At 64.4% G+C, this 26,788-nt stretch overlaps 2 protein-coding genes across 4 annotated transcripts in view; one reads left to right on the top strand and one right to left on the bottom strand.

The window, feature by feature from the left end:
• The window catches only part of LOC138734908 (filamin-A-like), a 70,380-nt gene that overhangs the window by 8,075 nt on the left and 35,517 nt on the right, over positions 1 to 26,788 (top strand). For all 3 annotated transcript variants that reach the window (XM_069882738.1, XM_069882737.1, XM_069882736.1), the window contains exons 6-25: positions 143 to 220; positions 869 to 1,031; positions 3,013 to 3,213; positions 7,090 to 7,227; positions 8,658 to 8,781; positions 10,082 to 10,218; positions 10,836 to 11,029; positions 11,903 to 12,016; positions 12,594 to 12,737; positions 12,828 to 12,951; positions 14,606 to 14,766; positions 15,573 to 15,663; positions 15,749 to 15,918; positions 16,729 to 16,846; positions 17,595 to 17,848; positions 19,140 to 19,740; positions 21,974 to 22,147; positions 22,350 to 22,512; positions 23,728 to 23,888; positions 23,971 to 24,141. In XM_069882738.1, coding sequence (XP_069738839.1) covers positions 143 to 220; positions 869 to 1,031; positions 3,013 to 3,213; positions 7,090 to 7,227; positions 8,658 to 8,781; positions 10,082 to 10,218; positions 10,836 to 11,029; positions 11,903 to 12,016; positions 12,594 to 12,737; positions 12,828 to 12,951; positions 14,606 to 14,766; positions 15,573 to 15,663; positions 15,749 to 15,918; positions 16,729 to 16,846; positions 17,595 to 17,848; positions 19,140 to 19,740; positions 21,974 to 22,147; positions 22,350 to 22,512; positions 23,728 to 23,888; positions 23,971 to 24,141 — 3,481 coding nt within the window. The remainder of the gene's footprint in view (positions 1 to 142; positions 221 to 868; positions 1,032 to 3,012; positions 3,214 to 7,089; positions 7,228 to 8,657; positions 8,782 to 10,081; positions 10,219 to 10,835; positions 11,030 to 11,902; positions 12,017 to 12,593; positions 12,738 to 12,827; positions 12,952 to 14,605; positions 14,767 to 15,572; positions 15,664 to 15,748; positions 15,919 to 16,728; positions 16,847 to 17,594; positions 17,849 to 19,139; positions 19,741 to 21,973; positions 22,148 to 22,349; positions 22,513 to 23,727; positions 23,889 to 23,970; positions 24,142 to 26,788) is intronic.
• On the bottom strand, positions 1,609 to 2,597 carry LOC138734903 (uncharacterized). The gene is made up of 4 exons (XM_069882726.1): positions 2,583 to 2,597; positions 2,157 to 2,271; positions 1,724 to 1,861; positions 1,609 to 1,619 (listed from the first exon to the last, which is right to left on the bottom strand). The coding sequence occupies exons 1-4, from the start codon at positions 2,595 to 2,597 to the stop codon at positions 1,609 to 1,611; spliced, it is 279 nt and encodes a 92-aa protein (XP_069738827.1).

Genomic DNA, 26,788 nt, shown 5'->3' with positions numbered 1-26,788 from the left:
GGGATTTCTGAGGGTTTTGAGGGGGAAATTGAGGGGGTGGAGGAGGTTTGGGGGGGGCTTCAGGGGAAAATGGGGTCGTTTAGGGGTGCTGCGGGGTTTTGGGGGCCCGGGGGGGCTCACGGCTCGTCTCCACCCTCCCCAGGCGAAAGTGGTGGCCAACAACGACAAGAACCGCACCTTCTCCGTCTCCTACGTCCCCAAAGTCACCGGCGTCCACAAGGTGTCTGGGGGGGCAGGAGGTGTTTGGGGGGGTCCTGAGGCATTTGGAGGCCTCATGGAGGGCCCTGTGGCCCCTGGGAGGTGGATTTTGGGGTCCCCTTGTGGGATTTTGAGGTCCCTGTGGAGGTTTATGGGGTCTCATGCCATGTTTTCAGGGTCCCTGCTGCTGCCTCCCTCCTGGACCCCCATTTTTGGGTTTCTGCTGCTGTCTCACACCCTGTTCTTAGGGTCCCTGTTGCTGTCTCCCCGCTGTCTCCCCATTTTCAGGGTCCCTCTTGTTGTCTCAGCCCCTACCTTCCCCTTTTTGGGGTCCCCGTTGCTGTCTGAACCCCCTGACCCCCATTTTGGGGTCCCTGCTGCTCTCTCACCCCCCTGACCCCCCATTTTGAGGTCCCTGTTGCCGTCTCCCCCCTGTCCCGCCCCCGTTTTCGGGGTCCCTCTTGTTGTCTCAGCCCCTACCTTCCCCTTTTTGGGGTCCCCGTTGCTGTCTGAACCCCCTGACCCCCATTTTGGGGTCCCTGCTGCTCTCTCACCCCCCTGACCCCCCATTTCGGGGCCCCCGTTGCCGTCTCCCTCTGTCCCGCCCCCGTTTTCGGGGTCCCTCTTGCTGTCTGACCCCCCCGCACCCCGGTTTCGGGGTCCCCCCCAGGTGACGGTGCTGTTCGCGGGGCAGCACATCGCCAAGAGCCCCTTCGAGGTGCAAGTGGGGCGGGCGGCGGGCGACGCGGGGCGAGTGTCGGCCCAAGGTCCCGGCCTCGAGCCCGTGGGCAACGTGGCCAACAAGAGCACCTACTTCGACATCTTCACCGCCGGTGAGGGGCTCGGGGGGCTTTGGGGGGCTCTGAGGGGGCTTTGGGATGGTTTTGGGGGGTCAGGGGAGCCCTGAGGGGGCTTTGGGGGGCTCTGAGGGGGCTTTGGGGGGCTCTGAGAGGGCTTTGGGGGGGCTTTGAGGGAGCTTGGGGATGGTTTTGGGGGTCAGGGGAGCTCTGAGAGGGCTTTAGGGGGCTCTGAGATGGTTTTGGGGGGTCAGGGGGGCTCTGAGAGGGATTTGGGGGACTCAGAGAGGGATTTGGGATGGTTTTTGGGGGGTCGAGGGAGCTCTGAGAGGGATTTGGGGGACTCTGAGGGGGCTTTGGGATGGTGTTAGGGGGTCAGGGGAGGTCTGAGAGGGATTTGGGGGACTCCAAGGGGGCTTTGGGGGACTCTGAGGGGGCTTTGGGATGGTTTTGGGGGGTCAGGGGAGCCCTGAGGGGGCTTTGGGGGGCTCTGAGGGGGCTTTGGAGGGCTCTGAGAGGGTTTTGGAGGGGCTTTGAGGGAGCTTGGGGATGGTTTTGGGGGTCAGGGGAGCTCTGAGAGGGCTTTAGGGGGCTCTGAGATGGTTTTGGGGGGTCAGGGGGGCTCTGAGAGGGATTTGAGGGACTCTGAGGGGGCTTTGGGGGACTCTGAGGGGGCTTTGGGGTGGTTTTTGAGGGGTCGAGGGAGCTCTGCGAGGGATTTGGGGGACTCTGAAGGGGCTTGGGGATGGTTTTTGGGGGGTCGAGGGAGCTCTGAGAGGGATTTTGGGGGACTCTGAGGGGGCTTTGGGATGGTTTTAGGGTGCTCTGAGGGGGCTTTGGGATGGTTTTGGGGGGTTGAGGGAGCTCTGAGAGGGATTTGAGGGACTCTGAGGGGGCTTTGGGATGATTTTGGGGGGTCAGGGGAGCTCTGAGAGGGCTTTGGGGGGCTCTGAGGGAACCTGGGGGGCTCTGAGGGGACTTTGGGGTGGTTTTGGAGGCTTTGGGGTGCCCTGAGGGGGCTTTGGGGTGGTTTTGGGAGCTTTGGGGTGCTCTGAGGGGGCTTTGGGATCATTTTGGGGGGTCAGGGGAGCTCTGAGAGGGCTTTGGGGAGCTCTGAGGGAGCCTGGGGAGCTCTGAGAGGGCTTTGGGTGGTTTTGGGGCCTTTGAGGGGCTCTGAGGGGGCTTTAGGATCATTTTGGGGGGTCAGGGGAGCTCTTAGGGGGCTTTGGGATGGTTTTGGGGGGTCAGGGGAGCTCTGAGAGGGCTTTGGGGGGCTCTGAGGGAGCCTGGGGAGCTCTGGGGGGGCTTTGGGATGGTTTTGGGGGTTTTGGGGTGCTCTGAGGGGGCTTTGGGATCAGTTTGGGGGGTCAGGGGAGCTCGGGGGGGGCTTTGGGATGGTTTTGGAGGCTTTGGGGTGCTCTGAGGGGGCTTTGGGGTGGTTTTGGGGGCTTTGGGGTGCTCTGAGGGGGCTTTGGGATGGTTTGGGGGGTCAGGGAAGCTCTGAGAGGGCTTTGGGGGGGCTCTGAGGGAGCCTGGGGAGCTCTGAGGGAGCTTAGGAATGGTTCTGGGGGGTCAGGGGTTCAGGACCCCCCTTAACGCCATATCCAGCAGGCACAGGCCCCGGTGAAGTGGAAGGGATGAGATTTGGGGGTTCAGGGGTTCAGGACCCCCCTTTAACACCATTTCCAGCAGTCACAGGCCCCAGTGGGGTCAAAGGGGTGAGATTTGGGGGTTCAGGGGTTCAGGATCCCCCTTTAACTCCATATTCAGCAGTCGCAGGCCCCGGCGAGGTGGAAGGGATGAGATTTGGGGGTTCAGGCGTTCAGGACCCTCCTCTAATGCCATTTCCAGCAGTCACAGGCCCCGGCGAGGTGGAAGGGATGGGATTTGGGGGTTCAGGGGTTCAGGCCCCCCTCTTTATCTCCGTTCTCCGCAGGCGCGGGCACCGGCGAGGCGGAAGGGATGGGATTTGGGGGTTCAGGGGTTCAGGCCCCCCCTTTATCTCCGTTCTCCGCAGGCGCGGGCCCCGGCGATGTCGAGGTGTCCATCGTGGACCCCAGCGGGCGCCGGGGGACGGTGGAGCCCGTGCTGGAGTCTCGGGGCGACGGTTCCTTCCGCTGCTCCTATCGCCCCACGGCCGAGGGGCCCCACGCCGTCCACGTCGCTTTTGGGGGGGCCCCCATCCCCCGCAGCCCCTTCACTGTCAACGTGGGGCAGGGTGAGTCCCCGACCTCCTCTGACACCACCCCCCCCCCCCCCCCAAAATCGGGGGTGTCCCCCCAAATCTCCATCCTCCTGCCCCCCAATTCTAGGGGTCTCTATGCTCCTGCCCCCCAATTCTGGGGGCTTCGTCCTCCTCTGCCCCCCAACTTGGGGGTCCCTGTCCTTCCTGGCTTGGGGGTCCCTGGCCCTCCCATAACTTGGGGGTCTCTGTTTCCTCGCTCCCCCCAACATGGGGGTCTCTGTGCCCTATGTCACCCCCCCCCCAACTTTTCAGCTTGAGGATTTCTGTGTCCCCCTAAACTTGGGGGTCTCTGTATCCCCCTCCCCTAATTTGGGGTTCTCTGTCCTTCCCAACTTGGAGATCTCTGTCCCACCCCCAAACTTGGGGGTCCCTGTCTCCCCTCAGCCTCTAAACTCGGGGTTCTCTGTGTCCCCCACTCCCCAAACTTGGGGGTCCCTGTCTCCCCTCAGCCTCTAAACTCGGGGTTCTCTGTGTCCCCCACTCCCCAAACTTGGGGGTCCCTGTCTCCCCTCAGCCTCTAAACTCGGGGTTCTCTGTGTACCCCCCCCTCAAACTTGGGGGTCTCTCCTTCCTAATTTGGGGGTCTCTGTCCTTTCTAACTGGGGGGTCTCTGTCCTTCCCTCTCAGGGTCTCTCTGTGCTTCTGCCCCCCCCGTTTCGGGGGGTCTCTGTGCTTCCAGCCCCCCAGGCCGATGTCGGGGGGCTCTGCCTGTCGCTGGGGGGGCCCCGCGCCCCCCATGACTTCGCTCTGTCTCTCTCCGCCTCCTCCTGCTCCTTCTGCCTGTTCCTCGCGGCGCTGACGGTATGGGGGGGGTCGGGGTTAGGGGGGGCCCTTCCTGCCCCCCAAAAGCCTGAGGCACACCTGGGTCCCTCCCCAGTGCATGTTTGGGGGTCCCCCTCTCCCCTAATGATGGTTTGGGGGGGCCTCTCTTCCCAGTGTGGCTCCCAGTGCAGGTTTGGGGGTCCCCATCTCCCCTGATGCAGGTTTGGGGGTCCCCCTCTCCTCTAATGATGGTTTGGGGGTCCCCTCTCCTCCCAGTGTGTCCCCCAGCACAGGTTTGGGGGTTCCTCTCTCCTCTTAATGCAGATTTTGGGGGTCCCCATCTCCCCCAGTACAGATTTGGGGGTCCCCATCTCCCTCAGTGCAGGTTTGGGTGTCCCCATCTCCCCCAGTAAAGATTTGGGGGTTCCCCTCTCCCCTAATGCAGGTTTGGGGGTTCCCCATCTTCTCCAGCACAGGTTTGGGGGTTCCCCTCTCCCCTAATGCAGATTTGGGGGTCCCCATCTCCCCCAGTGCAGGTTTGGGCGTCCCATCTCCTCTTAATGCAAATTTGGGGGTCCTCATCTCCCCCAGAGCAGATTTGGGGGTTCCCCTCTCCCCTAATGCAGATTTGGGGGTCCTCATCTCCCCCAGAGCAGATTTGGGGGTTCCCCTCTCCCCCCCCCGCACCTCCCACATGTTTTGGGGTGCTCCCGTACCCATGTCCATGGGGGCGTGTGTCCATGGGGTCTCCCCAGGGGTGGGGTTTTGGGGTCTCCTCGCAGGTTTTGGGGTCTCCCTGCAGGTTTTGGGGTTCCCTGGCTGTTCTGGGTGGGGGTTTTTGGGGTTCCCCAGTTTTTGGGGTGCCCATGACTCTTGGTCCCCGCAGCCTGCGTGCCATCAGCGTGCCGCGGGCTGCAGGTTTGGGGGTCCCCATCTCCCCTAATGCAGGTTTAGGGGTTCCCTGGCTGTTCTAGGTGGGGTTTTTTGGGGTTCCCTGTTTTTTGGGGTTCCCTGGCTTCTATGGGGTGTGGGTTTTGGGGTTCCCCAGTTTTTGGGGTGCCCCTGACTCTGTTCCCCACAGCCTGCGTGCCGTCGGCGTGCCGCGGGCTGCAGGTTTGGGGGTCCCCATCTCCCCTAATGCAGGTTTAGGGGTTCCCTGGCTGTTCTAGGTGGGGGTTTTGGGGTTCCCCGGTTTTTGGGGTGCCCTGGGTGCTGTGGGGTGTGGTTTTTGGGGTTCCCCGGTTTTTGGGGTGCCCCTGACCCTTGGTCCCCGCAGCCTGTGTGCCGTCGGCGTGCCGCGCGGTGGGTTGGGGGCTGCAGGTTTAGGGGTTCCCTGGCTGTTCTAGGTGGGGTTTTTTGGGGTTCCTCAGTTTTTGGGGCACCCTGGCTGTTCTAGGTGGGGGTTTTTGGGGTTCCCCAGTTTTTGGGGTGCCCCTGACTCTGTTCCCCGCAGCCTGCGTGCCGTCGGGGTGCCGCGGGCTGCAGGTTTGGGGGTCCCCATCTCCCCTAATGCAGGTTTAGGGGTTCCCTGGCTTTTCTAGGTGGGTTTTTTTGGGGTTCCCTGGTTTTTGGGGTTCCCTGGCTGTTCTGGGTGGGGGTTTTTGGGGCCCCCAGTTTTTGGGGTGCCCCTGACCCTTGGTCCCCGCAGCCTGTGTGCCGTCGGCGTGCCGCGCGGTGGGTCGGGGGCTGCGGGTTTAGGGTTTCCCTGGCTGTTCTAGGTTGGTTTTTTTGGGGTTCCTCGGCTTCTGGGGCTCCCTGGCTGTTCTAGGTGGGGGTTTTTGGGGTTCCCCAGTTTTTGGGGTGCCCCTGACTCTGTTCCCCGCAGCCTGCGTGCCGTCGGCGTGCCGCGGGCTGCAGGTTTGGGGGTCCCCATCTCCCCTAATGCAGGTTTAGGGGTTCCCTGGCTGTTCTAGGTGGGGGTTTTGGGGTTCTCCGGTTTTTGGGGTGCCCTGGGTGCTGTGGGGTGTGGGTTTTGGGGTTCCCCGGTTTTTGGGGTGCCCCTGACCCTTGGTTCCCACATCCTGCGTGCCGTCGGCGTGCCGCATGGTGGGTCGGGGGCTGCAGGTTTAGGGGTTCTCTGGCTGTTCTCGGTGGGTTTTTTTGGGGTTCCTCAGTTTTTGGGGTGCCCTGGCTGTTCTGGTTGGGGGTTTTTGGGGTTCCCCAGTTTTTGGGGTGCCCCTGACTCTGTTCCCCGCAGCCTGCGTGCCATCGGCGTGCCGCGCAGTGGGTCGGGGGCTGCAGGTTTAGGGGTTCCCTGGCTGTTCTAGGTTGGTTTTTTTGGGGTTCCTCGGTTTCTGGGGCTCCCTGGCTGTTCTGGTTGGGGGTTTTTGGGGTTCCCCAGTTTTTGGGGTGCCCCTGACTCTGTTCCCCACAGCCTGCGTGCCGTCGGCGTGCTGTGGGCTGCAGGTTTGGGGGTCCCCATCTCCCCTAATGCAGGTTTAGGGGTTCCCTGGCTGTTCTAGGTGGGGTTTTTTGGGGTTCCCTGTTTTTTGGGGTTCCCTGGCTTCTATGGGGTGTGGGTTTTGGGGTTCCCCAGTTTTTGGGGTGCCCCTGACTCTGTTCCCCGCAGCCTGCGTGCCGTCAGCGTGCCGTGGGCTGCAGGTTTGGGGGTCCCCATCTCCCCTAATGCAGGTTTAGGGGTTCCCTGGCTGTTCTAGGTGGGGGTTTTGGGGTTCCCCGGTTTTTGGGGTGCCCTGGGTGCTGTGGGGTGTGGTTTTTGGGGTTCCCCGGTTTTTGGGGTGCCCCTGACCCTTAGTCCCCGCAGCCTGCGTGCCGTCGGCGTGCCGCGTGGTGGGTCGGGGGCTGCGGGTTTAGGGGTTCCCTGGCTGTTCTAGGTTGGTTTTTTTGGGGGTTCCTCGGTTTCTGGGGCTCCCTGGCTGTTCTGGTTGGGGGTTTTTGGGGTTCCCCAGTTTTTGGGGTGCCCCTGACTCTGTTCCCCGCAGCCTGCGTGCTGTCGGCGTGCCACGGGCTGCAGGTTTGGGGGTCCCCATCTCCCCTAATGCAGGTTTAGGGGTTCCCTGGCTGTTCTAGGTGGGGGTTTTTGGGGTCCCCGGTTTTTGGGGTGCCCCTGACCCTTGGTTCCCACAGCCTGCGTGCCGTCGGCGTGCCGCGCGGTGGGTCGGGGGCTGCAGCCCAAGGGGCTCCGGGTGCAGGAACCGGCGGATTTCAAGGTTCACACCAAGGGCGCCGGCAGCGGGGAGCTGCGCGTCAGCCTCCGCGGGCCCAGTGAGTGCGGGGGGGACCCCGAATCTGGGGGGGGACCCCAACTTTGGGAGGGGGGAATCCTGATTTGGGAAGGGGGGATCCCAATATGGGGGGGGGAATCCCGATTTGGGGGGTTGGGATCCTGATTTGGGGAAGAGAAATGCAGAGTTGGGAGGAGGGGTCTGGGTTTGGGGTTGGGGGGACCCCAATTTAGGGGGTGACCCCGGTTTGGGGATTGGGGGGACCCCGATTTGGGGGGGGCACCCCAATTTGGGGAGGGGGACCCTGATTTGGGAGGAGGGATCCTGATTTGGGGAGGAGGGATCTCAATTTGGGAGGAGGGGTCCTGATATGGGGGTTTGGGGGAACCCCAATTTAGGGGGTGACCCCGATTCGGGGGTGGGGGGACCCCAATTTGGGAGGAGGGATCCTGATTTGGGGGTGGGGGGGACCCCAGTTTGGGAGGAGGGACCTCGATTTTGGGGGCGTTTAGGGATCGGGGGTTCTGGGGGGAATTTGGGGGTTGGGGGGGTCATTTGGTTTATGGGGGGGTTGAGGGTTTTGGGGGGTCATTGGGGTTCTGGAGGGGTTTGAGGATTTTCGGGGGGTCATTGGGGCTCTGGGGGGGTTTGAGGATTTTGGGGGGGTCATTGGGGTTCTGGGGGGTTGAGGGTTTTGGGGGGGTCATTGGGGTTCTGGGGGGGTTTGAGGATTTTGGGGGTTCATTGGGGTTCTAGGGGGTTCATTGGGGTTCGGGGGGGTCGTTGAGGTTCTGAGGGGGGGGGTTGAGGGTTCAGGGGGGGTCGTTGAGGGTTCTGGGGGGGTCATTGGGGTTCGGGGGGGTCGTTGGGGTTCTGGGGGGGGTGAGGGTTCAGGGGGGGTCATTGGGGTTCTAGGGGGTTCATTGGGGTTCGGGGGGGTCGTTGAGGTTCTGAGGGGGGGGTTTGAGGGTTCGGGGGGGTCGTTGAGGGTTCAGGGGGGTTCATTGGGGTTCTAGGGGATTCATTGGGGTTCAGGGGGGGTCGTTGGGGTTCTGGGGGGGGTGAGGGTTTTGGGGGGGTCATTGGGGTTCTGGGGAGGGGGTTTGAGGGTTCCGGGGGGTCATTGAGGTTCTGGGTGGGGGTTGAGGGTTCAGGGGGGTTCATTGGGGTTCTAGGGGGTTCATTGGGGTTCAGGGGGGGTCGTTGGGGTTCTGGGGGGGGTGAGGGTTTTGGGGGGGTCATTGGGGTTCTAGGGGGTTCCTTGGGGTTCGGGGGGGTCGTTGGGGTTCTGGGGGGGTGAGGGTTTTGGGGGGGTCGTTGGGGTTCTGTGGGGTCGTTGGGGTTCTGGGGGGGGGGTGAGGGTTTTGGGGGGGTCGTTGGGGTTCTGGGGGGTCGTTGGGGTTCTGGGGGGAGGGTGAGGGTTTTGGGGGGGTCGCTGAGGCCGTGGGCCCCCCCCGCTGTTCCCCGCAGAGGGTGCGGAGTCGCTGAAGCAGACGGAGCTCGGGGACGGCGTCTACGGCTTCGAGTATTTGCCCACCGTGCCCGGCACCTACACGGTGTCAGCGACGTGGGGGGGGCAGCACATCCCCCGCAGGTGGGACTGGGGGGCACTGGGAGGGACTGGGAGGGACTGGGAGGGTCTGGAGGGGGCACTGGGAGAAACTGGAGAGCAGTGGGAAGGACTAGGGGGGCACTGGGAGGGACTGGGGGGCACTGGGAGGGGCTAGAGGTGGACTGGGAGGCACTGGGAGGCACTGGGGGGGGCACTGAGACGGACTAGGGGGCACTGGGAGGGACAGCACATCCCCTAGAGGTGGGACTGGGGGACACTGGGAGAGGACTGGGGGGCACTGGGAGGGACTCAGGGGGCAGCACATCCCCTAGAGGTGGGACTGGGGGCCACTGGGAGAGGACTGGGGGGCACTGGGAGCACTAGGAGGGCCGGGGTTGGGGCACTGGTGGCACTGGGAGGGACTGTGGGGGCACTGGGAGGGTCTGGGAGTCCCTGGGGATCTCTGGGAGGGCACTGGTGGCACTGGGAGTGACTAGGGGGACAGTGGTGGCACTGGAGCAGTAGGAGGGACTGGGGGTCTCTGGCGGGGGGCACTGGGGGCACTAGGAGGGACTGGAAGGGACAGGAAGGGCACTGGTGGCACTGGGAGGGCCTGGGGGGGGTCTCTGAGGTGGCACTGGGAGTCCCTGGGGATCCCTGGGAGGGCACTGGTGGCACTGGGAGTGACTAGGGGGGCACTGGTGGCACTGGGAGGGACTGGTGGTGGGGGGCTGGTGGCACTGGGAGCTGTAGGAGGGCATAGGGGGGCACTGGTGGCACTGGGAGGGACTGGGGGGGCCCTGGGGGGGGCACTGGTGGCACTGGAGCAGTAGGAGAGACTGGGGGTCTCTGGCGGGGGGCACTGGGGGCACTAGGAGGGACTGGAAGGGACAGGAAGGGCACTGGTGGCACTGGGAGGGCCTGGAGGGGTCTCTGAGGTGGCACTGGGAGCACTGGGAGGGCTTGGGGGTCTCTAGGGGGTCACTGGTGGCACTGGGAGTGACTGAGGGGGCACTGGGAGGGCCTGGGAGTCCCTGGGAGGGCACTGGTGGCACTGGGAGTGACTAGGGGGGCACTGGTGGCACTGGGAGCCGTAGGAGGGCCTGGGGGGTCACTGGTGGCACTGGGAGGGACTGGGGGTCTCGGGGGGGCACTGGGGGCACTAGGAGGGACTGGAAGGGACAGGAAGGGCACTGGTGGCACTGGGAGGGCCTGGGGGGGTCTCTGCGGTGGCACTGGGAGGGCCTGGGAGTCCCTGGGAGGGCACTGGGAGTGACTGGGGGGGGCCCTGGTGGCACTGGGGTGGTTCGTGGTGTCACCGGGTGCCCCCCCCCCACCCCAGCCCGTTCGAGGTGCGGGTGTCCCCCGCGGGCGCCCCCCCCCGCGTCAGGGCCTGGGGCCCCGGCCTGGAGGGCGGCGTGGCCGGCAAAGCCGCCGACTTCGTGGTGGAGGCCATCGGCGATGACGTGGGGACCCTCGGTGAGGGGGGGGGCACCCCGCTTTGGAGGGGGGGGGGGGCACTGGGGACCCCTCGGAGTGGGGCTGGGGGGAAGAGCTGGGACCTCTGGGTGAGTAAGGAGGGAGTTTTAGGGGACCCTGACCCCCCCTCTGTGCCCCCCCAGGTTCTAATGGGTCTTTTGGGGGGGGCTGTGGGGTCCCTGCACCCCCCAGCGATGTTGGGGGGGCTCTGTGATTATTCTCGGGGAGGTTTTGGGGTACCCTGACCCCCCTTTTGTTTCCCTCCCTCCCCTCTTTTTGCCCCCCCCCCCCTCCGCCAGGTCTATCGAGAGGATCCTCTCTAGGTGTTTGGGGGGGCTGTGGGGTCCCTGCTCCCCCCAGCGATGTCGGGGGGGCTCTGTGGTTATTCGGGGGGGGGTGGTTTGAAGGGTTTTGGGGTACCCCTGACTCCCCCTCTTTTTGCCTCCCCTCTTTTTGCCCCCCCCAGGTCTATCGAGAGGATCCTCTCTAGGTGTTTGGGGGGGCTGTGGGGTCCCTGCTCCCCCCAGCGATGTCGGGGGGCTCTGTGGTTATTCTGGGGGTGGGTGGAAGGGTTTTGGGGTGCCCCTGACCCCCCCCATTTTTGCTCCCCACCCCAGGTTTCTCGGTGGAGGGTCCCTCTCAGGCCAAGATCGAGTGTGACGACCGCGGGGACGGATCCTGCGACGTGCGCTACTGGCCCCAGGAACCCGGCGCCTACGCCGTCCACGTCCTCTGCGACAACGAGGACATCGCCCGCAGCCCCTTCATGGCCGACATTCGCCCCCCGACCCGCGACTCCTTCCCCGAGAAGGTTGGGGGCACCCCCCCTGCACCCCAAAATCACCCTGGGAGCCCCAAAAAACCCACCCCGAGAGCACTCGCAGCACCCTAAAGTGACACCGAGAGCCTGAAAACCAGCCTGGGACCCCTTACAGCACCCCAAAAGCATCCTGGGAGCACAGAACCCACCCTGGGACCCCCAAAAAACACCCAGGGACCCGCCACAGCACCCCAAAGCAACACTGGGGTCCCCAAAATCACCCTGGGATCCCTCACAGCATCCCAAAAGCAGCCTGGGAGCCCCAAAAAATCCACCCCGGGAGCACTCGCAGCACCCTAAAGCGACACTGAGAATCTGAAAACCGGCCTGGGACCCCTCACAGCACCCCAAAACCAGTCTGGGACCCCAGAACTTAGCCCAGAACCCTTCACAGCACCCCAAAGCAACACTGGGGTCCCCAAAACCACGCTGGGACCCCTCTCAGCACCCTAAAAACACCCTGGGACCCCCAGAACCCACCCTGGGACCCCTCACAGCACATCAAAACCAACCTGGGACCCCAAAAACCCTCGCTGGGACCCCTCACAGCACCCCAAAAACACCCAGGAATCCCCAAAAAACACCCAGGGACCCCTCACAGCACCCCAAAACCATGCTGGGACCCCCCCCCAGCACCCCAAAGCAACATTGGGACCCCTAGAACCACCCTGGGACCCCCCCCAGCACCCCAAAGCAACGCTGGGACCCCTAGAACTCCGCCTGGGACCCCCCATAGCACCCCAAAAGAAGCCTGGGACCTCCCAGAACCTCCCTGGAACCCCCAAACCCACGCTGTGACCCCCCCACCGCTCCCCAAAACCACCCGGGGACCCCCATAGCCCCCCTCATCCTCCCTCTCCGCAGGTGAAGGCGCACGGGCCGGGGCTGGAGAAGACAGGGGTGGCCGTTAACAAACCCGCCGAGTTCACCGTCGATGCCAAAAACGGGGGCAAGGGACCCCTCAAAGTGCAGATGCAGGTGAGGGGGGTTTGGGGGGGCTGGGGGGGGGCAGGTTGGGAGGCGCCGTCCCAGGTAGAATGGGACACAGAGGGGTTTGGGGAGGTTATGGGGCTTAAGAAGGGTTTTAGGAGGCTCGGTGTGGAGTTGGTGGTAATTTGGGGGGGCTCTGGGGGATTCGGGGGTCCCCGTGGTGATTTCGTGGGGTCCCAGGGTGGTTTTGGGGTGCTGGGGGGGGTCCTAGGGTAGATTCTGGGGGTCCCAGTGTTGCTTTGAGGTGGTGGTGGGGGTCCCAGGGTGGTTTTGGGCTGCAGGGGGGGGCCCGGGGTGGTTTGGGGGGGTCTCAGTGTTGCTTTGGGGTGCTGTGGGGTGTCCCAGGGTGGATTCTGGGGGTCCCAATGTTGATTTGGGGTGCTGGGGGAGGTTCCAGAGTGGTTTTGGGCTGCAGGGGGGGGTCCCAGTGTTGCTTTGGGGTACTGAGAGGCATCCCAGAGCACTGAGAGGCATCGCAGAGCAGTTTCGGGGGTGCCAGGCTGGGTTTTTGGGGGTTCCCAGTCCATTTTTGGGGTGCTGACCCCCATTTTTCCACCCCCCCCAGGACGCAGAGGGCAACCCAGTGGAGGTGTCGGTGAGAGACAACGGGGACGGCACCTTCCGCTGCTCCTACGTCCCCACCAAGCCCCTCAAGCACACGGCCGTGGTGTCCTGGGGCGGCGTCAGCGTCCCCAACAGCCCCTTTCGGGTGAGAGGAGGGTCCCCAAAACCCACGGTGGGGTCCCCAAAACCCCGGGGGACGCTGAGCTGACCCCTGTGTCCCCCCCAAAACCTGTAGGTGGGCGTGGGGGCCGGCAGCCACCCCCACAAGGTGAAGGTTTACGGCCCCGGCGTCGCTAAAACCGGCCTCAAGGCCCACGAACCCACTCACTTCACCGTGGACTGCGCCGAGGCCGGGCAGGGTGAGCTCTGGGGGGGCCCTGGGGGAGAACTGGGGGGAGATTGAAGGGGTCAGAGGGATTTGGGGGAGAATTCGGGGTCATTTGAGGGGTTTGGGGGAGAATTGGGGTGATTGGAGGGGCTTTGGGGGGCATTTGAGGGGTTTGGGGGGTTATTGGGGGGCAATTTAGGGTTTTGGTGGAGAATTGATGGGAGATTGGGGGAGTTGGAGGGGCTTTGGGGGAGAATTGGGGGGGTGGGGGAGAATTGGGGGGCATTTGAGGGGGTTGGAGGGGCTTTGGGGGAGAATTAGGGGCAATTGAGGGGTTTGGAGGGGAATTAGGGGGAGATTGGGGGCATTTGAGGGGTTTGGGGGAGAATTGGGGGGAGATTGGGGGCATTTGAGGGGTTTGGGGGAGAATTGGGGCCATTTGAGGGGTTTGGAGGGGAATTGGGAGGAGAATTGGGGGCAATTGAGGGGTTTGGGGGAGAATTGTGAGGAGATTGGGGGGTTGGAGGGGTTTGGGGGAGAATTGAGGGGAGATTGAGGGGGGTGGGAGGGAGAATTGGGGGGAGATTGGGGGCATTTGAGGAGTTTGGGGGAGAATTGGGGCCATTTGAGGGGTTTGGGGGACAATTGAGGGGAAATTGGGGGGGCTGGAGGGAGAATTGGGGTTATTTGAGGAGTTTGGGGGAGATTGGGGGAGAATTGGGGGGAGATTGGGGGCATTTGAGGAGTTTGGGGGAGAATTGGGGTGATTGGAGGGGCTTTGGGGGGCATTTGAGGGGGTTGGGGGGGTTATTGGGGGGCAATTTGGGGTTTTGGGGGAGAATTGATGGGATATTGGGGGAGTTGGAGGGGCTTTGGGGGAGAATTCGGGGGGGTTGGGGGAGAATCGGAGGGAGTTTGTGGGGGGTTGAAGGGGCTTTGAGGGGCAATTGGTTTAAGGGGAGAATTGAGGGGAGATTGGGGGGGTTGGAGGGGCTTTGGGGGTGAATTAGAGGGGTTTGGGGGCGAATTGGGGGGCATTTAAGGAGTTTGGGGGGAGAACTGGGGGGAGATTGAGGGGTCTGGGGGGAGACCGCGGATCAATTTGGGGTTCTGGGGGTGGTTTTGGGGTGTGGGGGTGCTAGGAGGATCTCCGGGTGTTTTTGAGGTGTGGGGGGGGTCTGTAGGGGTGTTTTTGGGGTGTAGGGGTGCTGAGCAGGTCTATGTGGGTGTTTTTGGGGTGTGTGGGGATCTGTGGGGGTGTTTTGGGGATGTGGGGGTGCTGGGAGGGTCTCTGGGGGTATTTTTGGGATGTGGGGGGTCTGTGTGGGTGTTTTGGGGGTGTGGGGGGCTTCTGGGAGTGTTTTTGGGGTATGTGGGTGCGGGGGGTCTGTGGGAGTGTTTTTTGGGGTGCTGGGGGCATCTGTGTGGGTGTTTTGGGGGTGTAGGGGTGCTGAGGAGAGTCTGTGGGAGTGTTTTTGGGGTGTGGGGGTGCTGGGGGGTGGTTTTGGGGTGCTTTTGGGGTCTGTGGGGGTGTTTTTGTGGGTCTGGGTGGGTGTTTTGGGGGTCTGTGGGGGTGTTTTTGGGGTGTGTGGGGTCTCTCTGGGGGTGGGTTTGGGGTGTTTTGGGGGGGGCTGTGGGGGTGGTTTTGGGGTGCTGAGCCCCCCGACCCCCCCCCCCTTCCCCAGGGGACGTGAGCATCGGGATCAAGTGCGCCCCCGGCGTGGTCGGCCCGGCCGAGGCCGACGTCGACTTCGACATCATCCGCAACGACAACGACACCTTCACCGTGCGCTACACCCCGCGCGGCGCCGGCAACTACACCATCATGGTGCTCTTTGCAGACCAGGTGGGGCTGGGGGGGCGCTTTTTGGGGGGCTGGGGGGTGTTTAGGGGGAACTGGAGTGGGTTTTGGGGTCCCCCCGCTGTGGGTCTGGCACTTACACCCTCGTGGTGCTGTTTGCCAGCCAGGTTGGGGAGTTTGGGGGGTGTTCGGAGGGGTTGGGATGGTTTTGGGGTGTCTGGGAGGAGTTTTGGGGTGTCTGAGGGGATTTTGGGGGGGGCTGGGGGGTGTTTGAGGGGTTTTGGGGTCCCTCCCCCAGAGGGTCTGGCACCTATGCCGTCGTGGTGCTCAGCTTGCCAGGTTGGGGATGGGGCTTAGGGGGAGTTTGGGGGTGTTCAGGGCGGTTAGAACAGTTTTGGGGTGTCTGGGGGGAGTTTGGGGGGGTCTGGGAGGAGTTTTGGGGGGGGTCTGGGGGGAGTTTGAGGGGTTTTGGGGACCCCCTGTGGGTCTGGCACCCACACCATCGTGGTGCTGTTTGCCAGCCAGGTCGAGGATGGGGCTTAGGGGGAGTTTGGGGGGGCTCAGGGGGAGTTTGGGGGTGCTCAGGGGGGTTAGGATGGTTTTGGGGTGTCCAGGGGGAGTTTTGGGGTGTCTGGGGGGGTGTTGAGGGGGTCTGAGGGGAGTTTGAGGGGTTTTGGGGTCCCCTTGTTGGGCTGGCTCCTATGCCATCATGCTGCTCTTTGCTAGCCGAGTTGGCTGTGGGGCTTGGGGCTTCTTGGGGGCTCAGTGGGATCTTGGGGGTGTCTCAGTGGGATCCAGGGGGTCTTGGGGGGGTTCTGAGGGGCCGTGTCTGACTTTGGGGTCCCCCCTAGGCCACCCCCACCAGCCCCATCCGGATCAAGGTGGACCCTGCGCACGATGCCAGCAAGGTGAAGGCCGAGGGGCCCGGCCTCAGCCGCACCGGTGAGTTTGGGGGGGTGGTGGTGTGGGGGGGGGCCCTTCACGGTTTTGGGGGCCCCCCCGAACCCCCTTTTTCCCTTCCCGGCAGGGGTGGAGCTGGGGAAGCCGACGCACTTCACAGTGAACACCAAGGGCGCCGGCCGAGCCGCTCTGGACGTGCAGGTGACCGGGAGCGGGAAGGGAGAGGCCGTGCGAGACCTGGAGGTGATCGACAACCACGACGGCACCCACACCGTCACCTACACCCCCGTGCAGCAGGTACCCCGAGGCATCCCAGAATAATCCCTAAGCCATCCCGTAATAACCCCTCATCACCTGCGCTGCCCCCCCATCCCCGCTGCAGGTACCCCGAGACATCCCAGAATGACCCCAAACATCCCAGAATGACCCTGCAACATCCCATAAGGACCCCAATATGTCCCATAATGACCCCATGACATCCCATAATGACCCCATGACATCCCATAACGACCCCACGACATCCCATAATGACCCCAATATGTCCCATAACGACCCCACGACATCCCATAACGACCCCACGACATCCCATAACGACCCCATGACATCCCATAATGACCCCAATATGTCCCATAATGACCCCATGACATCCCGTAACGACCCCAGACATCCCATAACGACCCCAAACATCCCGTAACGACCCCAGACATCCCATAACGACCTCACAACATCCCATAACGACCCCAAACATCCCATAACGACCCCAATACGTCCCATAATGACCCCATGACATCCCATAACGACCCCAGACATCCCATAACGACCCCAAACATCCCATAACGACCCCAGACATCCCATAACAACCACAATAAATCCCATGAAGACCCCACGACATCCCATAATGACCCCAAACATCCCATAACGGCCCCATGACATCCCATAATGACCCCAATATGTCCCATAACGATCTCAAACATCCAATAACGACCCCAATGTGTCCCATAATGACCCCAGACATCCCGTAACGACCCCAATACGTCCCATAATGATCCCTGCCATCCCATAATGACCCCTTGACATCCCATAATTCCCGCCATCCCATAATGTCAGGGCCCGCTGGGGGTGTCGGTGCTGTTCGGGGGGGACCCCATCCCCAGGAGCCCCTTCCCGGTTGCCGTGGCGCCCGGCCTCGACCTCTCCAAGATCCGCGTCACCGGCCTGGACGAGCGTACGGAGTGGGGGGGGGCTGCGGGGGGTTGGGGACCCCCCCTTTGGGGGTGAGGGGGGGCTGGGGGGGGTTGGGGATCCCCTTTTGGGGGATGAGGGGGGCTGGGGTGTTGGGGACCCCCTCTGGGGGTGAGGGGGGGGCTGTGGAGGGGGGGTCTGGGGCTGTTACGGGGGGGCCTGGGGTGTTGGGGATCCCCCTTTGAGTGTCGGGGGGGGCTGTGGGGGGTTGGGGAGCCCCTTCTGGGGGTGAGGGGGGCTGGGAAAGGGGGGCTGAGGGGTCTGGGGGGATTGAGGGGGGGGCTTGGGGGAACTGGGGACCCCCTTTGGGGGTGAGGGGGGCTTGGGGAGGGGTTGGGGGGGGGTCCTGAGGGGATGGGTGATCCCCTTTGAGGGTGAGGGGGGTCGTTTGTGGGGGGCAAAAGGGGCCGGGGGGGGTTGGGGACCCTCTTTTGGGGGTGAGAGGGGCTGGGGACACCCCTTTGGGGGATGAGGGGGTCTGGGGAGGGGTCTGGGATGTTGGGGACCCCCTTTTGGGGGTGAAGGGGGCTGGAGAGGGTTATGAGGGGGTTGGGGACCCCCCCTTTGGGGGCGCCTGGGGGGGTTGGGGACCCCTTTTGGGGCTGCGGTGGGGGCGGCTCTATGTGTCTGGGGTGGGTCTGTGGATATTGGGGTGTCCCTCGTTGTGGATTGGGGTTCCGAGGGGGGCGCTCCTGACACCCCCCCCCCCCATTTTCCGCCCCCCCAAATAGGGCTGGAGGTGGGGAAGGAGACAGAGGTGACGGTGTCGGCGCCCCCCGAGCGGGTCGGGGCGCGTCTGACGGGCCCGGGGGGGCAGGGGGTGCCGTGCGGCCCCCCCGAGCCGGGACCCTCCCCCCAGAGCTGCCGCCTGCGCCTGCGGCCGCGAGCCCCCGGCCCCCACCGCCTCGAGATCGGCCTCGACGGGCACCCCCTGCCCGGCAGCCCCTTCCCCCTCGACGTCCTGCCCGCCCCCGACCCCAGCAAGGTGGGGGGCGCGGGGGGGGGATGTGGGGATGGGGGGCAGATGTGGACGTGGGGGGCACAGAAGGCTCTGGGGGGGGATATGGGGATGGGGGGCAGATATGGGGATGGGGGTCACAGAAGGCTCTGGGGGGTATATGCGGGTAGGGGGCTCGGGGGTCTCAGGGGGGATATGGGGATGGGGGGCAGATATGGAGATGGGGGGCAGATATGGAGATGGGGGGCAGATATGGGGATGGGGGGCAGATATGGAGATGGGGGGCACAGAAGGCTCTAGGGGGGGATATGGGGATGGGGGGCATAGAAGGCTCTGGGGGGGGATGTTGGGGTAGGGGGCTCGGGGGGGATATGGGGATGGGGGGCAGATATGGAGGTGGGGGGCAGATATGGGGATGGGGGGCACAGAAGGCCCTGGGGGGGGATATGCGGGTAGGGGGCTTGGGGGGGATATGGGGGTGGGGGGCAGATATGGGGGTGGGGGGCAGATATGGGGATGGGGGGGATGTGGGGGTAGGGGGCATGGGGTGGATATGGGGGTGGGGGGCAGATATGGGGATGGGGGGCACAGAAGGCTCTGGGGGGGGATGTGGGGGTAGGGGTCTCAGGGGGGATATGGGGATGGGGGGCACAGAAGGCTCTGGGGGGGGATGTGGGGGTAGGGGTCTCGGGGGGGATATGGGGGTGGGGGGCAGATATGGGGATGGGGGGCAGATGTGGGGGGCACGGGTCTTTGAGGGGGCTATGGGGATGGGGGATGTGGGGAACACGGGGATGGGGGGTCGCGGGGGGCTTTGAAGGGGGATCTGGGGGTAGGGGGTGGGGGGGATATGGGGATGGGGGGGCACAGGGGTCTTTGAGGTGGGGTATGGGGCTGTGGGGGGGATCTGGGGATGGGGGGTGTGGGGGATATGGGGCTGTGGGGGGCGCAGGGGGCTTTGAGCGGGGCTATGGGGATGGGGGGGCACTGGGGGCTTTGAGGGGGCATATGGGGATAGGGGGTGGGGGGGATATGGGGCTGTGGGGGCGCAGGGGGCTTTGAGGGGGGATATGGGGATGGAGGGTGGGGGGGATGTGGGGGGCACGGGGGGCTTTGAGGGGGGATATGGGGATGGGGGGTGTGGGGAACACGGGGCTGTGGGGGGCGCGGGGGGCTTTGAGGGGGCATATGGGGATAGGGGATGGGGGGATATGGGGCTGTGGGGTGTGCGGGGGGCTTTGAGGGGGGATCTGGGGATGGGGGGTGTTGGGGGCGGTCCCCAAGCTCCCTGCCCCACGGCGTGCCCCTCTCTCGGCAGGTGCGCGCCTTCGGTCCGGGGCTGCAGGGCGGGCAGGCGGGGGTGCCGGCCCCGTTCACCATCGACACCAAAGGCGCCGGCACCGGGGGGCTGGGGCTGACGGTGGAGGGTCCGTGCGAGGCCAAGATCGAGTGCCAGGACAACGGCGACGGCACCTGCGCCGTCTCCTACCTGCCGACCGAGCCCGGCGACTACAACATCAACATCCTCTTCGCCGGCGCCCACGTGCCGGGCTCGCCCTTCCGCGCCAACGTCCTCGCGGCGCCCTTCGACGCCTCCAAGGTGACGTGTTCGGGTCCCGGCTTGGAAAGCGCCACGGCCGGGCAGCCGGGCCAGTTCCGCGTGGACTGCAGCCGCGCCGGCACGGCCGAGCTGACCATCGGCATCGCCTCGGAGGCCGGAGCCCACGCCGAGGTGCGCGTGGAGGATAACGGCGACGGCACCTACACCATCGCCTACACGGCGCTCAGCCCCGGCGTCTACACCATCACCGTGCAGTACGGGGGGCAGCCCGTGCCCCACTTCCCCAGCAAGGTGCGCGTCGAGCCCCCCCGCGACACCGCGGCCGTCAAGGTCTACGGGCCCGGAGTGGATGGAAAGGGTGAGCGGGGACGGGGGGACAGGGAGATAGAGGTGGGACGGGGACATGGGGACGGGGACATGGGGATGGGGAGAGGGACATAGGGACAGGGACATAGGGACACAGACATGGGGACATGGGGACGGGGACATGGGGATGGGGAGAGGGACATAGAGATGGGATGGGGATATGGGGACAGGGACATAGGGACACAGACATGGGGACAGGGAGATAGAGATGGAATGGGGACATGGGGATGGGGAGATGGAAATGGGATGGGGACAGGGAGGTAGAGATGGAACGAGGACATGGGGACAGGGACATGGGGATGGGGAGAGGGACATAGAGATGGGATGGGGACATGGGGACAGGGACATGGGGACAGGGAGATAGAGATGGAATGGGGACATGGAGACAGGGACATGGGGATGGGGATATGGGGACAGGGACATAGGGACACAGACATGGGGACAGGGAGATAGAGATGGAACGGGGACATGGGGACAGGGACATGAGGATGGGGAGAGGGACATAGAGATGGGATGGGGATATGGGGGCAGGGAGATGGAAATGGGATGAGGACATGGGGACAGGGAGATAGAGATGGGATGGGGACATGGGGACAGGGACATGGGGATGGGGATATGGGGACAGGGACATAGGGACACAGACATGGGGACAGGGAGATAGAGATGGAATGGGAACATGGGGACAGGGAGATGAGGATGGGGAGAGGGACATAGAGATGGGATGGGGACATGGGGACAGGGACATGGGGATGGGATGAGGACATGGGGACAGGGAGATAGAGATGGAATGAGGACATGGGGATGGGGACATGGGGACAGGGAGATAGAGGTGAAACGGGGACATGGGGACAGGGACATGAGTATGGGGAGAGGGAGATAGAGATGGGATGGGGACATGGGGACAGGGAGATAGAGATGGGATGAGGACATGGGGACAGGGAGGTAGAGATGGAACAAGGACATGGAGACAGGGACATGGGGATGGGGATATGGGGACAGGGACATAGGGACACAGACATGGGGACAGGGAGATAGAGATGGAACGGGAACATGGGGACAGGGAGATGAGGATGGGGAGAGGGACATAGAGATGGGATGGGGACATGGGGACAGGGAGATGGAAATGGGATGAGGACATGGGGACAGGGAGATAGAGATGGGATGGGGACATGGGGACAGGGACATGGGGATGGGATGAGGACATGGGGACAGGGAGATAGAGATGGAATGAGGACATGGGGATGGGGAGAGGGACATAGAGATGGGATAGGGACATGGGGACAGCGAGATAGAGGTGGAACGGGGACATGGGGACAGGGACATGAGTATGGGGAGAGGGAGATAGAGATGGGATGGGGACATGGGGACAGGGACATGGGGATGGGGATATGGGGACAGGGACATAGAGACACAGACATGGGGACAGGGAGATAGAGATGGAACGGGGACATGGGGACAGGGACATGGGGATGGGATGAGGACATGGGGACAGGGAGATAGAGATGGAACAAGGACATGGGGATGGGGAGATGGAAATGAGACGAGGACGTGGGGACAGGAAGATAGAGATGGAACGAGGACATGGGGACAGGGAGATAGAGATGGAACGAGGACATGGGGACAGGGACATGGGGATGGGGAGAGGGACATAGAGATGGGATGGGGATATGGGGGCAGGGACATAGGGATACAGACATGGGGACAGGGAGATAGAGATGGAGCAAGGACATGGGGACAGGGAGATAGAGATGGGGAGAGGGACGTAGAGATGGAATGGGGACAGGGACATAGGGGCACGGAGATAGAGATGGAACGGGGACATGGGGAGGGGAACGGGGACATGGGGACAGGGACATGGGGATGAGAACGGGGTCATGAGGACAGGGAGATAAAAAGATGGACCAGGGACCTGGGGACAGGAAGGTAGAGATGGGATAGGGATCGGGGCATGGGGTCAGGGACATGGGGACGAGGACAGGGACAGGGGGACATGGGGACAAGGAGGTAGAGATGGGATAGGGATGGGGACATGGGGAGGGGGACACGGATATGGGATGGGGACAGGGAGATGGAATGGGGACATGGGGAGGGGGACAGGGACATAGAGATGGGTTGGGGACATGGGAACGGGGACGTGGGATGGGGACATGGGGATGGGACAGGGACACAGGGACGGGGACGTGGGGCTGGTGCCGTGTCCCGGTGAGGTGACGGCGTGCGGGCAGGCGTTTTCCGCGAGGCGGTGGCGGCCTTCGAGGTGGACGCGCGGGCGCTGGGCCCGGCCGGGGGCCCCCACGTCAAGGCCCGAGTCGTCAACCCCTCGGGCAACAGCACCGAGACCTTCGTGGAGGATCGCGGCGACGGCACCTACCACGTCGAGTACACGCCCTACGAGGAGGGTGAGTGCCGGGGGGCCGCCGTGGGGTGCCATGGGGCCGCCGTGGGGCAGGAGGCAGCGCCAGCCCCATAGATCGCGCCCCTCAGGTGAGAGCATGGTGGAGGGGAGCTAAGCCAGCAGCTCTGTGCCCCACGGCGATGGGGCTCTGTGGGGCAGCGTGGGGCGCCGTGGGGCAGCCCCATAGCTGCGGCCGTGCCCCCCAGGCGTGCACACGGTGGAGGTGAGCTACGCCGGCAGCCCCGTGCCCCACAGCCCCTTCCGCGTCCCGGTCACCGAGGGCTGCGACCCCTCGCGCGTTCGCGTCCACGGCCCCGGCCTGCAGGGCGGCACCACCCACCGGCCCAACCGCTTCACCGTGGAGACCCGGTGAGTGCTGCCCCACAGCCTGCCCCACGGCCGGACCCATAGCGTGACCCCCAGGCCCACGGCCTGACCCATGGCCTGACCCCTAGCCCCATAGCCTGGGCCCCAGCCCCACAGCCTGACCCATAGCCTAATCCCTAGCCCCATAGCCTGGGCCCCAGCCCCATAACCTGACCCACGGGCTGACCCCCAGCCACATAGCCTGACCCATGGCCTGATCCCAGCCCCATAGCCTGATGCCCAGCCCCACAGCCTGACCCCTAGCCTGACCCCCAGCCTGACCCATAGCCCCATAGCCTGGCCCCCAGCCCCATAACCTGACCCGTGGCCTGACTCCCAGCCCCATAGCCTGACCCCCAGCCCCACAGCCTGACCCCCAGCCCCACAGCCTGACCCCTAGCCCCACAGCCTGACCCCCAGCCCCACAGCCTGACCCCTAGCCCCACAGCCTGACCCCTAGCCTGACCCCCAGCCCTATTACCTGACCTATGGCCTGACCCCCAGCCCCATAGCCTGGCCCCCAGCCCCATAACCTGACCCGTGGCCTGACCCCCAGCCCTATAACCTGACCCATGGCCTGACCCCCAGCCCCATAGCCTGATGCCCAGTCCCACAGCCTGACCCATAGCCTGACCCCCAGCCCCACAGCCTGACCCATGGCCTGACCCCCAGCCCCACAGCCTGACCCTCAGCCCTACAGCCTGACCCCTAACCTGACCCCCAGCCCCACAGCCTGACCCCTAGCCTGACCCCCAGCCCCACAGCCTGACCCCAGCCCCATAACCTGACCCCTAGCCTGACCCCCAGCCCCACAGCCTGACCCCCAGCCCCATAACCTGACCCCTAGCCTGACCCCCAGCCCCACAGCCTGACCCTCAGCCCTACAGCCTGACCCCCAGCCTGACCCCAAGCCTCATCCCACCCCACAGCCTGACCCCCAGCCCCATAACCTGCCCCATAGCCTGACCCCCAGCCCCACAGCCTGACCCATAGCCTGACCCCCAGCCCCATAGCTTGACCCCCAGCCCGTAGCCTGCCCCCCAACTCCTCCCTGTTCCCCTCCCCCCCACTCCACCCCCATACCCCCATCTCTCCAGCCCCCCAGCCTCCTCACCCCACATCCTCCCTTCACCCCTCGCCCCGGTTCCTCCCAGCCCCTCAGGGGTGTGGGGGGCAGGTTTGGGGGGCCCCCCTGACCCCCTGTTCCCCCCGTTCCAGGGGTGCCGGCACGGGGGGGCTGGGGCTGGCGGTGGAGGGGCCCTCGGAGGCCAAGATGTCGTGCACGGACAACAAAGACGGCAGCTGCTCCGTCGAATACGTCCCCTACGAACCCGGTACCTACAGCCTCAACGTCACCTACGGCGGCCACCAGGTCCCCGGTGAGTGCCGGGAGGGGGTCAGAGGGGGCTGCGTGTGCCCTCCCCCACCCCAGAAGGCTGAACCCCCTCTTTCTCCACGCAGGGAGCCCCTTCAAAGTGCCGGTGACGGACGTGGTGGATGCGTCCAAGGTGAAATGCGCGGGGCCCGGTTTGACCCCCGGCGTCGTCAGAGCCAACGTCCCGCAGACTTTCACCGTCGACACCAGCAAGGCCGGCGTCGCCCCCCTGGACGTCAAGGTCCAGGGCCCCAAAGGTGGGTTTGGGGGGGCAAGAAGGGGGGGGGGGTGCATCCTGAAGGGGATCTCGGGGTGCTCTGCGAGGTCTCGAGGTGCCCTGTGGGGTTTTTGGGTGCCCCGGGTGGTCCCATGGGCTCTTGGGGTGCCGTGGAGGGTCCTGGGATGCCTTGTGGGATGTTATGGGGGGTCTTGGGGTGTCCCATAGGGTCTTGGGGTGTCCCATAGGGTCTTGAGATGCCTTGTGGGATGTTATGGGGGTTCTTGGGGTGTCCCATAGGGTCTTGGAGTGCCTTCTGGGATGTTTTGGGGGGTCTTGGGGTGTCCCATAGGGTCTTGAGGTGCCTTGTGGGATGTTATGGGGGTTCTTGGGGTGTCCCATAGGGTCTTGGAGTGCCTTCTGGGATGTTTTGGGGGGTCTTGGGGTGTCCCATAGGGTCTTGAGGTGCCTTGTGGGATGTTATGGGGGTTCTTGGGGTGTCCCATAGGGTCTTGGGGTGTCCCATAGGGTCTTGGGGTGCCTTGTGGGATGTTATGGGGGTCTTGGGGTGTCCCATGGACTCTTGGGGTGCCCTAGAGGCTCTTGGGGTGCCTTGTGGGGTGTTTTGGGGGATCTTGGGGTCCCCATGGGCTCTCAGGGTGCCCTGGAGGATCTTGGGGTGCCTTGGGGGATGTTTTGGGGGGTCTTAGGGTGTCCCATAGGGTCTTGAGATGCTCTAGGGGATGTTTTGGGGGGGTCTTGGGGTCCTCATTGGCTCTTGGGGTGCCCTGGAGGGTCTTGAGGTGCTCTCTGAGGTGTTATGGGGGGTTTTGGAGTGCGCCATGGGGTCTTCGGGTGCCCCTGTGGGTTTTGGGGTGCCCCATGGAGTCCCATGAGCTGTGGGGGTGCCCTCTGGGGGTTTTGGAGTGTCCCACGGGCTCTCAGGGTACTCTGGAAGATTTTGAGGTGCCTTGTGAGATGTTCTGGGGGGCGTCTTGGGGTGCCCTGTGGGGTCCCATGGGCTCTGGGGGTGCCCTGTGAGGTTTTGGGGTGCCCTGTGGGGTCTCATGAGCTCTAGAGGTGCCTTATGTGGCTTTGGGATGCCCTGTGGGGTCCCATGGACTCTGGGGGTGCCCTATGTGGTTTTGGGGTGCCCTGTGGGTTCCCGTGAGCTTTAGAGGTGCCCTGTGGGGTTTTGGGGTGCCCTGTGGGGTCCCATGGGCTCTAGGGGTGCCCTGTGGGGTCTTGGGGTACCCTGTGGGGTCCCATGAGCTCTGGGGGTGCCCTGTGGGGTTTTGGGGTGCCCTGTGGGGTCCCATGGGCTCTGGGGGTGCCCTGTGGGGTTTTGTGGTGCCCTGTGGGGTCCCATGGGCTCTAGGGGTGCCCTTTGGGGTCTTGAGGTACCCTGTGGGGTGCCATGAGCTCTGGGGGTGCCCTGTGGGGTCCCATGTGCTCTGGGGGTGCCCTGTGAGGTTTTGGGGTGCCCTGTGGGGTCCCATCGGCTCTCTAGGGGTGCCCTGTGGGCTCTGGGGGTGCCCTGTGGGGTTTTGGGGTGCCCTGTGGGGTCCCATTGGCTCTGGGGGTGCCCTGTGGGGTTTTGGGGTGCCCTGAGGGGTCCCATGGGCTCTGGGGGTGCCCTGTGAGGTTTTGGGGTGCCCTGTGGGGTCCCATGAGCTCTAGAGGTGCCTTATGTGGCTTTGGGATGCCCTGTGGGTTCCCGTGAGCTTTAGAGGTGCCCTGTGGGGTTTTGGGGTGCCCTGTGGGGTCCCATGGGCTCTAGGGGTGCCCTGTGGGGTCTTGGGGTACCCTGTGGGGTCCCATGAGCTCTGGGGGTGCCCTGTGGGGTTTTGGGGTGCCCTGTGGGGTCCCATGGGCTCTGGGAGTGCCCTGTGGGGTTTTGGGGTGCCCTGTAGGGTCCTATGAGCTCTAGAGGTGCCTTATGTGGCTTTGGGGTGCCCTGTGGGGTCCTATGGGCTCTGGGGGTGCCCTGTGGGGTTTTGTGGTGCCCTGTGGGGTCCCATGGGCTCTAGGGGTGCCCTTTGGGGTCTTGAGGTACCCTGTGGGGTGCCATGAGCTCTGGGGGTGCCCTGTGGGGTCCCATGTGCTCTGGGGGTGCCCTGTGGGGTTTTGGGGAGTCCTGTGGGGTGCCATGGGCTCTGGGGGTGCCCTGTGGGGTCTTGGGATGCCCTGTGGGGTGCCATGGATTCTGGGGGTGCCCTATGTGGTTTTGGGGTGCCCTGTGGGTTCCCATGAGCTTTAGAGGTGCCCTGTGGGGTTTTGGGGTGCCTGTGAGGTCCCATGGGCTCTAGGGATGCCCTGTGGGGTCTTGGGGTGCCCTGTGGGGTCCTATAGGCTCTGGGGGTGCCCTATGTGGTTTTGGGGTGCCCTGTGGGGTCCCATGAGCTCTAGAGGTGCCCTGTGGGGTTTTGGGGTGCCCTGTGGGGTCCCATGAGCTCTAGAGGTGTCCTGTGGGGTTTTGGGGTGCCCTTTGGGGTCCCATGAGCTCTGGGGGTGCCCTGTGGGGTCCCATGGGCTCTGGGGGTGCCCCGTGGGCTCTGGGGGTGCCCTGTGTGGTTTTGGGATGCCCTGTGGGGTCCCATCGGCTCTCTAGGGGTGCCCCGTAGGCTCTGGAGGTGCCCTGTGGGATTTTGGGGTGCCCTGTGGTGTCCCATGGGCTCTGGGGATGT

Source organism: Phaenicophaeus curvirostris, unplaced genomic scaffold, assembly GCF_032191515.1.
Source record: "Phaenicophaeus curvirostris isolate KB17595 unplaced genomic scaffold, BPBGC_Pcur_1.0 scaffold_300, whole genome shotgun sequence".
NCBI classification, from domain to species: Eukaryota; Metazoa; Chordata; class Aves; order Cuculiformes; family Cuculidae; genus Phaenicophaeus; species Phaenicophaeus curvirostris.
Note: the sequence above shows the minus strand (reverse complement) of the source record. Positions and strands in the feature narration are given on the sequence as shown.

Coding starts and splice junctions, on each gene's coding strand:
- LOC138734903 (XM_069882726.1), bottom strand. Junction 1,862..2,156: donor CCCCTCAGAGCCCCTCAAAG/GCCCCAAAACCA, acceptor AATCCCTCTCAG/AGCTCCCTCAACCCCCCAAA.